The sequence below is a fragment of the Chiloscyllium plagiosum genome, chromosome 12, assembly GCF_004010195.1.
Source record: "Chiloscyllium plagiosum isolate BGI_BamShark_2017 chromosome 12, ASM401019v2, whole genome shotgun sequence".
NCBI lineage: Eukaryota > Metazoa > Chordata > Chondrichthyes > Orectolobiformes > Hemiscylliidae > Chiloscyllium > Chiloscyllium plagiosum.
Window position 1 is genome coordinate 24,812,551 of NC_057721.1, and position 13,750 is coordinate 24,826,300.

Below are 13,750 nucleotides of genomic sequence, written 5' to 3' on the forward strand. Positions count from 1 at the left end.
CATCGCCAGACCATAGCAACACAACGGCTGTAGGAAGAGCGCCTCATCTTCCGCCTAGGTACCCTCCAACCACAAGGGATGAACTCAGATTTCTCCAGTTTCCTCATTTCCCCTCCCCCCACCTTGTCTCAGTCCCAACCCTCGAACTCAGCACCACCTTCCTAACCTGTAATCTTCTTCCTGACCTCTCCGCCCCTACCCCCACTCCGGCCTATCACCCTCACCTTTACCTCCTTCTACCTATCGCATTTCCTACGCCCCTCCCCCAAGTCCCTCCTCCCTACCTTTTATCTTAGCCTGCTTGAAGAAGGGCTCATGCCCGAAACGTTGATTCTCCTGCTCCTTGGATGCTGCCTGACCTGCTGCGCTTTTCCAGTAACACATTTTCAAGCTGTGTATCAGCCTATCTTGATTATCGAGACACACCACACTCTTTTGCTGGCTGGTCTCTGATCATGGGTGGTCAGCAAGACAGTATTTAGCATAGGATTTCCCCTTAAGTAATAAGCAGGATGAAAAAAGTCACAGAATGTGCATCAAAGTTTTTATCAGAAAGCTCCCCAGGCCAGCTTTCACCAGGCTCAGTAGGTGACTACATGATGGCTATTATTTTGCAAATAAAGGAAGATGACTGATGCAAGGAATCTTGTGTTCCAGTTTTTCTTCATTGTGGAAGGACATGTTGTAGTGATGGAATTTAAAGAGTCTGATCAATACTGTTGTGCTGTATATTCACATGCAGTGAAATAATGCAACTTCATATTTCATTCCATGCCCGATTTTCCAAAGTGTTTTCTCATTCCATTGCTGAAGAGATTGTGAATGAAAATGGGACATATGGGGAAGACATAAACATCTGCTTCAGATCATCAGAGACCCTTGGGTTACACTAGGCAGGGTGAGTCAGTGCTAGCACATATGGGAAAGAGTTCTGTTTATTGGAGCCGCAGAAAATGGGGGAGATACTAAATGAGTATTTTGCATCAGTATTTACTGTGGGAAAGGATATGGAAGATATAGACTGTAGGGAAATAGATGGTAACATCTTGCAAAATATTCAGATTACAAAGGAGGAAGTGCTGATGTCTTGAAACGGGTAAAGGTGGATAACTCCGCAGGACCTGATCAGGTGTACCCAAGAACTCTGTGGGAAGCTAGAGAAGTGATTGCTGAGCCTCTTGCTGAGATACTTGTATCATCGATAGTCACAGGTGAGATGCCGGAAGACTGGAGGTTGACAAACGTGGTGCCACTGTTTAAGAAGGGTGGTAAAGACAAGCCAGGGAACTATAGACCAGTGAGCCTGATGTCAGTGGTGGGCAAGTTGTTGGAGAGAAACCTGAGGGACAGGATGTACATGTATTTGGAAAGGTAAGGACTGTTTAGGGATAGTCAACATGGCTTTGTGGGTGGGAAATCACGTCTCACAAACTTGATTGAGTTTTTTGAAGAGGTACAATTAGTAAGTTTGCAGATGATACCAAAATTGGAGGTGTAGTGGACAGCGAAGAGGGTTACCTCAGATTACAACAGGATCTGGACCAGATGGGCCAATGGGCTGAGAAGTGGCAGATGGAGTTTAATTCAGATAAATGAGAGGTGCTGCATTTTGGGAAAGCAAATCTTAGCAGCACATATACACTTAATGGTAAGGTCCGAGGGAGTGTTGCTGAACAAAGAGGCCTTGGAGTCGCAGGTAGATATGATAGTGAAGAAGGCGTTTGATATGCTTTCTTTTATTGGTCAGAGTTTTGTGTACAGGAGTTGGTAGGTCATGTTGCAGCTGTACAGGACATTGGTTCAGTCACTGTTGGAATATTACGTGCAATTCTAGTCTCCTTTCTATCGGAAAGATGTTGTGAAACTTGAAAGGGTTCAGAAAAGATTTGCAAGGATGTTGCCAGGGTTGGAGGATTTGAGCTGCAGGGAGAGGCTGAACAGGCTGGGGCTGTTTTCCCTGGAGCATCAGAGGCTGAGGGGTGACCTTATCGAAGTTTACAAAATTATGAAGGGCATGAATAGGATAAATAGACTGGGTTCATGGAGTCCAGAACTAGAGGGCATAGGTTTAGGGTGAGGGGGAAAGATATAAAAGAGACCTAAGGGGCAACTTTTTCACATAGAGGGTGGTATGTGTATGGAATGAGCTGCCAGAGGAAATGTGGAGTCTGGTACAATTGCAACATTTAAGAGGCATTTGAATGGGTATATGAATAGGAAGGGTTTGGAGGGATATGGGCCGGGTGCTGGCAGGTGGGACTAGATTGGGTTGGGGTATCTGGTCAGCGTGGATGGGTTGGACCGAAGGGTTTGTTTCCATGCTGTACATCTCTATGACTCTATGAGTGGCTCGGAGCACCTGAAGTTTCAATAATTTAGACGCAGGGATGATGATTATGAAAATTTTTAAAAGGAAAACGAAGCACTGCTCAATGAGTGGGAAAATTTGGAATATTAGTTAACAAGCGAATCAAGCTGAGAAATTAGATGGTTAACACTGTAGTGAGGATGGAGCGAAGAGAGCAGGAATGGGTCTCAAGGACGAGAGATGACATGCACTTCTCCAACAAGAAATATGAAATTACACGGAACCACCATGTCTTCTCCCCATTTTGTTTTTTTTGTATATGATTCTGTATTGTGACTAGCCATATTATAGTGGTCACATGGTATGGTTTTCATATTACTTTTGATCATTAATGGGAACTAGGGTTTATGGGATTGGCCTCTCAAGTTCGTGTTCACTGCTGTGGTGAGGTTGGGTAAAACATAACTTGAATCAACTGTAGCTTTGAGATTTGAACTGATTATGTTAAGAAATTCCCACCTGTGGATAGAAATTTTTAGTGTATTTGATATTTGTCAAAGCGTTTTTTCTCTTTTTCTGGGTATGGCTGTGGTCAGTTCTTCAGTATCTGTATGTGAAGTGAGATGGATAATTCTAAGTGTTTCTCAACAATGAAAGTCAACCACGGTGCCTGATCTTGTTCCTTCTGACATACCTGCTGGAACATTTTCTTGCAAAGGTCACTGCATAACAATCAGTGAATAAAATACCTGACTGAGGATGCGTCAGACTATTGAGTACAGGAATTGGGAGGTCATGTTGCGGCTGTAAGGACATTAGTTAGGCCACTGTTGGAATATTGTGTACAATTCTGGTCTCCTTCATTGGAAAGATGTTGTGAAACTTGAAAGGGTTCAGAAAGGATTGCAAGGATGTTACCAGGGTTGGAGGATTTACGCTATAGGGAGAGGTTAAACGGGCTGGGGGCTGTTTTCCCTGGAGGTCGGAGGCTGAGGGGTGACCTTATAGAGGTTTATAAAATCATGAGGGTGATGGATAGGATAAGTAGCCAAAGTCTTTTCCCTGAGGTGAGGAAGTCCAGAACTAGGTTTAGGGTGAGAGGGGAAAGATACAAAGATACAAGGGGCAATGTTTTCACGCAGAGGGTGGAACATGTATAGAATGAGCTGCCAGTGGAAGTGGTGGAGGCTCGTGCAATTGCAACATTTAAAATACATCTGGACGGGTATATGAATAGGAAGGGTATGGAGGGTAATGGACCACGTGCTGGCAGGTGGGACTAGATTGGGTTGGAATATCTGGTTAGCATGGACAAGTTGGACCGAAAGGTTTGTTTCTGTGCTGTACATCTCTATGAGTATGGCTGAAAGTTCACACTGACCATGCGGGATGATGATACACCACCCAGTGCCTTTGTAGCAGTCTAAGATGAGGGTTTTTTCAGGAGGCCATCACACCCGCGAGATTAAATAATTCAAATTTGGTTAGTGATCAGGAACAACAGGGTGTGACTGTAAGTGAGGCAGGTAGGGGGATTCTGGGTTCAGGAGTGGAGGAGCCTCAGCCCTTGACCTTATCCAACAGGTATGAAATTTTTGCTCCCTGTCTGGATGAGGAAAAGGGCTGTGTACAGGGTGAGCAAGTTGACCACGGCACTGTGGTGCAGTAGGCCACTCAAGAAGGGGGAGCAAAAAGACAAGTAGTTGTTATAGGGGATTCTATAATTAGGGCGACAGATATTATCCTTTGTGAGCTGGATCGGGAATCCTGCATGGTGTGTTCCCTGCCTAGTGCCAGGTGCAGGACATCTCCAACCGGCTTGAAAGGATATTGGAGTTGGAGGGGGAGGATCCAGTTGTTGTGGTCCATGTTGGCACAAACAACATAGGCAAGATTAGGAAGGAGGACCTGTTTGGGAGTATCAAGCTCTCAGAAGGAAATTGAAGACCAGGTCCTCGAGGGTCATAATCTCTGGATTACTGCCCAAGCCACGTGCTAAATGGGTCGGGATAAGAAAATTACGTAAATATACACGTGGCTAAGAGATTGGTATGGGAAAAAGGGATTCCATTTCATGGGAAATGGCATCAGTTTTGGAAGCGGGGAGATCTATACCAATGGGACGGTCTCCACCCGAACCGATCTGGAACCAGTGTTCTAGCAAAAAGGATAAATAGGGCGGTCACTCAGTCTTTAAACTTGAGTCGGAGGGAATGGAAAGGGAAAGCAACAGGGAGCATGGATCAAGTAGAAAGATAAGCAGCGGGTTAGCATGTGTGCAGGGTTTAAGTTTGGGGCAGACTAGGAATGAAGCAAAAAGGAAGGATAACTTAGGACATATTACTAGAGATGACGGATATCATGAGGATAAGAAAATTAGCATTAAGGTGTTTTACCTGAATGCTTGTAGTATTGGTAACAAAGTAGATGAATTAATAGCAGAGCATCGTGAATAATTATGCTGTGGTAGGCAACACAGAGATGTGGTTGCAGGGCTTTCAGGACTGGCAGTTAAACATCGAAGGATTTACAGCTTATCGAAAAGACAGGGAGGTGGGCAAAGGGAGTGGGGTTACCTTGTCAGTTAAGAATGAAATTAAATCTATGGCACTGAATAGCGTAAGGTCAGATGATGTGGAGTCTGTGTGGGTGGAGTTGAGGAACCACAAAGGCGAAAAAAACCATAATGAGAGTTATGTACAGACCTCCCAGCAGTGGTCAGGACCAGAGGCACAAGATGTACCAGGAAATAGATAGGGCATGTCAGAAAGGCAAGGTCACGGTGACCATGGGGGACTTCAATATGCAAATTGACTGGGTGAATAATGTTGACAGAGGATCCAAAGAAAGGGAATTCATGGAATGCTTACAGGTTGGCTTTTTGGAACAGCTTGTGATGGAGCCCAGAAGCGAGCAGGCTATTCTGGACTTACTGCTATGTAATGAGCCAGACTGTATAAAAGATCCTAAAGAAAGGGAACACCGAGGAGGCAGCGATCATAATATGGTAGAGTTCAGTCTGCAGTTTGAAAGAGGGAAGGCAAAATTGGATGTAATGGTGTTACAGTTAAATAAAGAGAGAGGAACTAACTAAAATCGACTGGAAGCAGAGCCTAGTGGGGAAGACAGTAGAGCAACAATGGCAGGAATTTCTGGGTGTAATTGAGGACACAGTTCATCCCAAAGAAAAGAAAGATTATCCGGTGGGGTGGCGGGGGGAGTTTACACAGTGTTGGCTGACAAAGGAATTCAAGAAATGTATCATAGAAAAACAGAGAGTCTATAAAGTGGCCAAGAGCACTGGGAAATCAGTAGATTGGGAAGACTACAAAAGCAAACAGAGGATAACAAAGAGAGAAATAAGGAAGGAGAGGATCAAATCTGAAGGTAAGCTTGCCGGTAATATTAAATATGATTGTAAAAGCTTCTTTCAATGCATAAGAACTGTAGTAGAAATTGGGCTGTTTCAATTTGATGTAGGAAGGCTCATGATGGGAGATAATGAAATAGCTGAAGAACTTAATAAGTACTTTGTGCCAGTCTTCACAGTGGAAGACATGAGTAATATCCCAACGGTTAAGGACAGTTGGGGTAGAGTTGAGTATGGTAGTCATTACAAAAGAGAATGTACTAGAAAAACTAAAAGGTCTAAAAATCAATAAGTCTCCTGGCTCCAATGGGCTACATCCTAGAGTTCTGAGGGAGATGGCTGAGAAATAGCGGAGGCGCTGGTTGTAATCTTTCAAAAAACACTGGAGTCAGGGAAAATCCCAGATGATTGGAAAATTGCTGTTGTAACCCCCTTGTTCAAGAAGGGATCAAGACAAATGATGGAAAATTATAGGCTGATTAGCCTAACCTCGGTTGAAGGTAAAATTCCAGAATCCATCATTAAGGATGAGATTTCTAAATTCTTGCAAGTGCAGGGTCGGATTAGAATAAGTCAGCATGGATTTAGTAAGAGGAGGTCGTGCCTGACAAACCTGCTAGAATTCTTTGAAGAGGTAACAAGTAGACTCGGGAAACCCAGTGGATGCTATCTACCTTGACTTCCAAAAGGCCTTTGATAAGGTGCCTCACGGGAGGCTGCTGAGTAAGTGAGGGCCCATGGTGTTCAAGGTGAGCTACTGGCATGGATTGAGGATTGACAGAAGACAGAGAGTTGGGATGAAAACGTCTTTTTAGAAATGGCAGCTGGTGACAAGTGGTGTCCTACAGGGTTCAGTGTTGGGGCCGCAGCTGTTCACTTTAGATTAGATTACATTACATTACATTGTGGAAACAGGCCCTTCGGCCCAACAAATCCACACCGACCCACCCATACCCCTCCATTTACCCCTTACCTAACACTACGGTCAATTTAGCATGGCCAATTCACCTGACCTGCACATCTTTAGACTATGGGAGGAAACCGGAGGACCCGTAGGAAACCCACGCAGACACGGGGAGAACGTGCAAACTCCACACAGTCAGTCGCCTGAGGTGGGAATTGAACCCGGGTCTCTGGCGCTGTGAGGCAGCAGTGCTAACCACTGTGCCACCTTGCCGCCCACTTTACATATAAATGATCTGGATGAAGGGACTGTGGGGACATTCTGGTGAAGTTTGCCTGTGATACGAAGTTAGGCGGACAGGCAGGTAGTTCTGAGGAAGTGGGGAGGCTGATGAAATTCAATGTGAGCAAATGCAAGGTCTTGCACTTTGGAAAAAAGAATACAGGGACAGATTATTTTCTAAATGGTGAGAAAATTCACAAAGCCAAAGTACAAAGACATCTGGGAGTGCTGGTCTTGGATTTCTAAAGGTTGATTTGCAGGTTGAGTCCATGGTTAAGAAACTAAATGTGATGTTGTCATTTATCTCAAGAGGGTTGGAATGTAAAAGCAGTGATGTGCTACTCAGACTTTATAAAGCCCTGGTTAGGCCCCATTTAGAAGACTGTGTCCAATTTTGGGCCCCACACTTCAGGAAGGACATACAGGCACTGGAGTGTGACTAGCGGAGATTCACACGGATAATCCCTGGAATGGTCGGCCTAACGGCTGAGGATCCTGGAATTGTATTCATTAGAGTTGAGAAATTTGAGAGGAGATCTAATAGAAACTTACAAGATAATGCATGGCTTAGAAAGGGTGGAAACTGGGAAGTTGTTTACGCCAGGCAGGGCTACCAGGACTCGTGGGCACACCCTTAGAATTAGAGGGGATCAATTTAAAACAGAAATGAGGAGACATTTCTTCAACCAGAGAGTGGTGGGCCTGTGGAATTCATTGTCACAGAGCACAGTGGAGGCCGGGACGTTGGGTGTCTTCAAGGTAGTGATTGATAAATTATTAATCTTGCAAGGAATTAAGGGATGTGGGGAGAGCGCGGGTAAGTGGCATTGAAATTCCCATCAGCCATGATGAATGGCGGAGTGGACTTGATGGGTGGAATGGCCTTACTTCCACTCCTATGTCTGATGGGTCTTATGGGGTTGGGGGTGGGGTGTGTGGGGGGTGGCAGGAGGGGGGAACAGCAGATCTTTCCATAAAATTGGAATTAACACATACCACATGGTATGTGTTATGTTGTATGTGTTACACCAGCCTAGGAATTTATATTGTTTGTTTTATTTATTTGACTCATTTTGGACAAAAATGAACATAATTTATACAAATATTCAGAATATTTAATGGCATGACAAATACTGTAGATAATATTCAGTATGGGATATATTTGTCCTGTAGTGTTTCATTTCTAATCACATGTTTTCTCAGAAAAGCATTTAAATTGATTTTAGAAAGCAGGATATGCTTTGAATAGTCTGCCATAAGAGGTGCTTGTTTACATGTTAATGGAAAGACAGTAGAAACATTCTTCAGGGTATGCAGAATAGAACCTACTTGGAGTAGTTGGCTGCAGTTGGTAGGTGAAGCTGTTTTGTACAGTGTAATTAATGTAGTTATCATTGTTATATGGGTAATAGAGTGCTGAGGTACTTTTTTTTTTAAATCCCTTTCTAGAGCCTGTCTGGAAACGAGTGCTGAACAGTGGAAGCGGCTGCATGTCTCTCTTCAGGACTTACTAGCATGGCTAAATTTGAAGAATGATGAGCTGACAAGACAAAAGCCTATTGGTGGTGATGTTCCTACTGTACAACAACAGAATGATGTTCACCGAGTAAGGAAAAACTTTCACTGCTTCAAAACGTTATCACAAAGTATATTCCTAGCTCCATTTCTGCTGTGAGGGCTGAGTGGTATTGCTAAAGAAATGGCTTATTACATTCTATTGCAGATGTGAAGTTTTCTTAGATTATAATTTGATCACTGTATATAACAAAGCATGCTTAACTTGCCAAATTCATTCCATACAAAATTAACATAATAAAAAGGAACATATATGGATACTGTTCGAGATGATGGAAAGCATGTTTGAGTTTTGTTTACAACATTGGAAGTGTAATGCAAACAGCTTTTGTTGTGTTCCTGGGATGTGAACAACATCTTTGAGTTGCATTTTAGCAAAGTTTTGTTGATTGATGATTAGATGTTTGAAATCTGCTCTCAATCATGTAAAAGCAAAGGATTTTTAAAATAAAGTTTGGTCATGAATTTAATGAAGTCAGCCGAGAAGAAGTTTGGAAAAAGCTGAAATAACTTGAACTCCTTCCTAGCAGCTAAAATAAGTACGAAATGGAAACTACGGCCTGAATTTTACATTTAATTTAGCTAGGTATCTTTTGTCGAGTTTCATGGCAGGTTTTCTATAAACACCTAAAAGGGTTTCCTGCTGCATCTGACCAAAATGCGTCATTAACAACCTACCCTACTCCTGTGACACCCTGCTGACCTGACTCTAGTCCCATCCAAGAATTGCCATTCACATAACATGCCAGAATGGACTGACATCCCAAGCACTGATACTACCTTTAAAAGATTGTTGTGCCCCTGGACAGGCACTATCATTCCAAAGCTGCCCTGCGTGGTTGCTGACATTTGTCCAGGACTTTGCAAACAGGAGGAAGTTGGTGAGCCACTTTGCGGAGAGGAATCTGGAGGTCCTGGTGGGTGGGATGGAGTAGATGTGGGACGTCCTTGGCCCCCATGACTAGCAAGGGACACTGAGATCACATGCTGATAGCCTCAGCTCGCTGAAGGAATGCAAAGAAGTATCGAGATCATTGGCTTCTCCACTCCACCAGTATAGGCACCACCATTTTTTGTTTGATGCCTCATATTTACATTATTTCTACTCCTGTATCCACCTCCCATCAAGTCTCATGCTCTCCCACTCTCACTATTGCCTGAAACATCTTTCCCCACCTGCTGTCATGCATCCCAACCTCAAACATCATTAATCTTGCATGTCTTCTGTGCTACCTACTTACTCTCACAGGATACCGCCCCACTTTCATCGGCTTTAACTGCTATGCCACTCCCTTCAGACCTGCATCTCTTTTATTGCAGGAGAGAAAAGAGTTTAGATCCGAGTGGTGCTAGAAAAGCACAGCAAGTCAGGCATCATATGAGGAGCAAGAAAATCAAGGTTTCGGGCAAAAACCCTTCATCGGGAATAGAGGCAGGAAGCCTTGAGGGTGGAGAGATAAATGGGGGCTGTGGGGCGGGGGAGAAGGCCCTGGGGTTGAATTGTTCCGAGGCGGAAGATGAGGCGTTCTTCCTCCAGGCATCGGGTGGTGAGGGAGGGGTGGTGGAGGAGGCCCAGGACCTGCATTTTCTCAGCAGAGTGGGAGGGGGAATTGAAATGTGGGGCCACAGGGCGGTGTGGTTAATTCGTACGGGTGTCCCGGAGATGTTCCCTAAAGCGCTCTGTGAGGAGATGTCCGGTCTCCCCAATGTAGAAGAGACCGCATCGGGAGCAACGGATACAATAAATGATATTGGTGGATGTGCAGGTGAAGCAAAGCCCACAATAGGACTGAAAGAGTTCAGGTTGCATGACATTCAGATTTTTTTACCTCTCTACCCTGGAGGCTCCTACCTCATTCCTGATGAAGAGCTTTTGCCCGAAACGCCGATTTTCCTGCTCCTCGGATGCTGCCTGACCTGCTGTGCTTTTCCAGCACCACTCTAATCTAGATTCAGATCCTCACCCCTTCTGAGGAAACGATCCTGACTTTGACTGCCCTAATGGCTGATTGACTGCATCCAAGCCCCTTGGCTGGTATCAAAGGCTGCCTTTGTCTTACTGTTGCGAGATGCCACAAATGAGGGTTATCTCCCTTCACTTGAATGAGGACTGCTAACAACCTTGCCAAGCTGCCTGGCTTTGTGTGTCTGTTGAATAGCACAGCAATGCAGCAGTAATATGAGCCTGATATTTCTGAGGCAAGATGCAAAAAGGAAAGGCAATGTAAGACATCCAGTCCTGCTCAGAGTGAGTGAACTCTATGAGAGCAAGCAAACAGCTAGGAGGTGCAGCCTAGTCCAGTCCATGCGCTAGGTATGGATCCCTGAACGTAAAATGTACTCGCTGCAGCATTGCTATTTTGTCCTGCCATGCAGAGGTGCACTGCAAGTTGCTCAGAGATGAGGGATCTAGGATATAGGATATATGATGGCTGGTGTCCATGAAATGCTGGTTCCTAATGCCCAACATGGAGTTCCTTTGGAGCAAGGGGTGAGCCCTGGGGTATGAGTGGATGTGAAGGAAAGGTGCTCTCACTCAACATATTTCAATGTCAGTTTAGATCAAAATATATGATTTAATTACATGTTCGATGTCAATGTGAAGTATAAACTATAAAGTTATCCCATTCCTGATCAAATTTTGAATTAACTGAAAGAGGAAAATAGTTTCCTCCAAAATTTGGGCGACACAGTGGCTCAATTGTTAGCACTGCTGCCTCACAGTGCCTGGAATCCAGGTTCAATTCTAGCCCTGGGCGACTGACTGTGTGGAGTGTGCACATTCTCCCTATGTCTGCATGAGTTTCCTCCGGGTGCTCTGATTTCCTCCCAAAGTCCAAAGATGTGCAGGTCAGGTGATTTGGCCATTCTAAATTGCCCATAGTGTTAGCTGTATTAGTCAGAGGAAAATGAGTCTGGGTGGGTTACTCTTCAGAGGGTCAGTATGGACTTGTTGGGCTGAAGGACTTGTTTCCACACTGTAGATAATCTAATCTAAAAGTACACATCAGAGTTTCTGATTATTTCCATGCAGTAGGTAGAGAGAATCTTAATAGAAGTTATTGTTCTCAATTCTGATAGCTGTGGAATTTGCATTAATTTGGCTGTAATTTACCTTTGTAATAAATTTCCACCCTATGTTTCTTCCTTTGCTGCTTAGAGATATTGACTAAAATACCTGGGGGCTCTTCACAGTAACTATAATGTGCAAGAGCAACATGTGCTGTAGCAAGAAATATGAATGTTACTGATTTTCACAGGTGTTGCAATGAAAAAAATACTTGATTATTTGCATCCTCCATAAATTCTGCCTCTTGTTTACGTAACTGCAATCCTATATCACTTGACTTTCACGCATTTACAGCAATAATGTGCGAGCGCAATTGCTGAAGTTTTCAGGCACAGCAGAGCCTGAAGTTGTCTGATATCAGTGTAATAATTATTCCTGCAGTTTTCTAGCAATTATGATGTTTTATTGTGCCGCACTATGCTCAACCAAAGGTTGGAAAAGAAAGTGAGCATACGAGGTTCTAAGAGTGAGATGCCAGAGCACAAGGCATTAGCCCACTCTGTATTATCCCGCTTCACAATGTTGCAGTGGACCTTGTATTATGCTAGTTTTAAGTTCAATGTAGGCAAGTTAAGATTAGATTCCCTACAGTGTGGAAACAGGCCCGTCGCCCAACATGTCCACACCGACCCTCAGAAGAGCAACCCACCCAGACCCATTCCCCTCTGACTAATGCACCTAACACTACGGGCAATTTAGCATGGCCCGTTCACCTGACCTGCACATCTTTGGACTGTCGGAGGAAACCGGAGCACCTGGAGGAAATCCACGCAGACACGGGGAGAATGTGCATACTCAACACAGACAGTTGCAGGAATTGAACCCGGGTCCCTGGCACTGTGAGGCAGCAGTGCTGACCACTGAGCCCACAAATTTGCAGGAAATGTGGATGCAAATTATTATTGACAAGATTGATATACAGACTTGCATAAACTTTGGCCATAAATAGAATTGAGCAAATTCCAGGTGTGTGCTTCTTGTTAGGCTGTAATTAACCCAATGACCCATTGGCCAAACTGCAAGTGACTGAAAGTGTAGGATGTAGGGAAATAGATGGTGACATCTTGAAAAAATGTCCATATTATAGAGAAGGAAGTGCTGGATGTCTTGAAACACATAAAAGTAGATAAATCCCCAGGACCTGATCAGGTGTACCCTCAAACTCTGTGGGAAGCTAGAGAAGTGATTGCTGGCCCCCTTGCTGAGATATTTGTATCACTGATAGTCACAAGTGAGGTGCAGGAAGACTAGAGGGTGGCTAACGTGGTGCCACTGTTTAAGAAAGATGGTAAGGACAAGTCAGGAAACTATAGACCAGTGATCTTGACATTGATGGTGGGCAAATTGTTTGAGGGAATCCTGAGGGACAGGATGTACATGTATTTGGAAAGGCAAGGACTGATTAGGGATAGTCAACATGGCTTTGTGCATGGGAAATCATTTCTCACAAACTTGATTGAGTTTTTGAAGAAGTGACAAAGAGGATTAATCAGGGCAGAGCGGTAGACATGATCTATATGGACTTCAATAAGGCATTCAACAAGGTTCCCCATGGGACATTGGTTAGCAAGGTTAGATCTCATGGAATACAGGGAGAACTAGCCATTTGGATCCAATTTTGCCTCAAAGGTAGAAGAGAGAGGGTGGTGGTGGAGGGTTGTTTTTCAGACTGGAGGCATGTGACCTGTGAAGTGTCACAAGGATTGGTGCTGGGTCCACTACTTTTCCTCACAGAGTCATAGAGATGTACAGTATGGAAACAGACCCTTCGGTCCAACTCATCCGTGCTGACCAGATATCCCAACCCAATCTAGTTTCCACCTGCCAGCACCCGGCCCATATCCCTCCAAACCCTTCCTATTCATATAGGTAAAAACAATGACTGTAGATGCTGGAAACCAGATTCTGGATTAGTGATGCTGGAAGAGCACAGCAGTTCAGGCAGCATCCGAGGAGCAGTAAAATCGACGTTTCGGGCAAAAGCCCTTCATCAGGAAGCTGAAAATGTGTTGCTGGAACAGCGCAGCAGGTCAGGCAGCATCCAGGGAACAGGAGAATCGACGTTTCGGGTATAAGCCCTTCTTCAGGAATAAAGGCAGAGAGCCTGAAGGGTGGAGAGATAAGCTAGAGGAGGGTGGGGTGGGGAGAAAGTAGCATAGAGTACAATAGGTGAGTGGGTGAGGGGATGAAGGTGATAGGTCAGGAAGGAGGGTGGAGTGGATAGGTGGAAAAGAAGATAGG

The 13,750-nt window shown here is 44.4% G+C and overlaps 1 protein-coding gene across 5 annotated transcripts in view; it reads left to right on the forward strand.

Annotated features, from left to right (window-relative positions):
• Positions 1-13,750, forward strand: part of dmd (dystrophin) — a 2,012,228-nt gene that overhangs the window by 1,787,697 nt on the left and 210,781 nt on the right. For all 5 annotated transcript variants that reach the window (XM_043700735.1, XM_043700733.1, XM_043700734.1 and 2 more), the window contains one exon: positions 8,314-8,470. In XM_043700735.1, the coding sequence (XP_043556670.1) occupies positions 8,314-8,470 (157 nt within the window). The remainder of the gene's footprint in view (positions 1-8,313; positions 8,471-13,750) is intronic.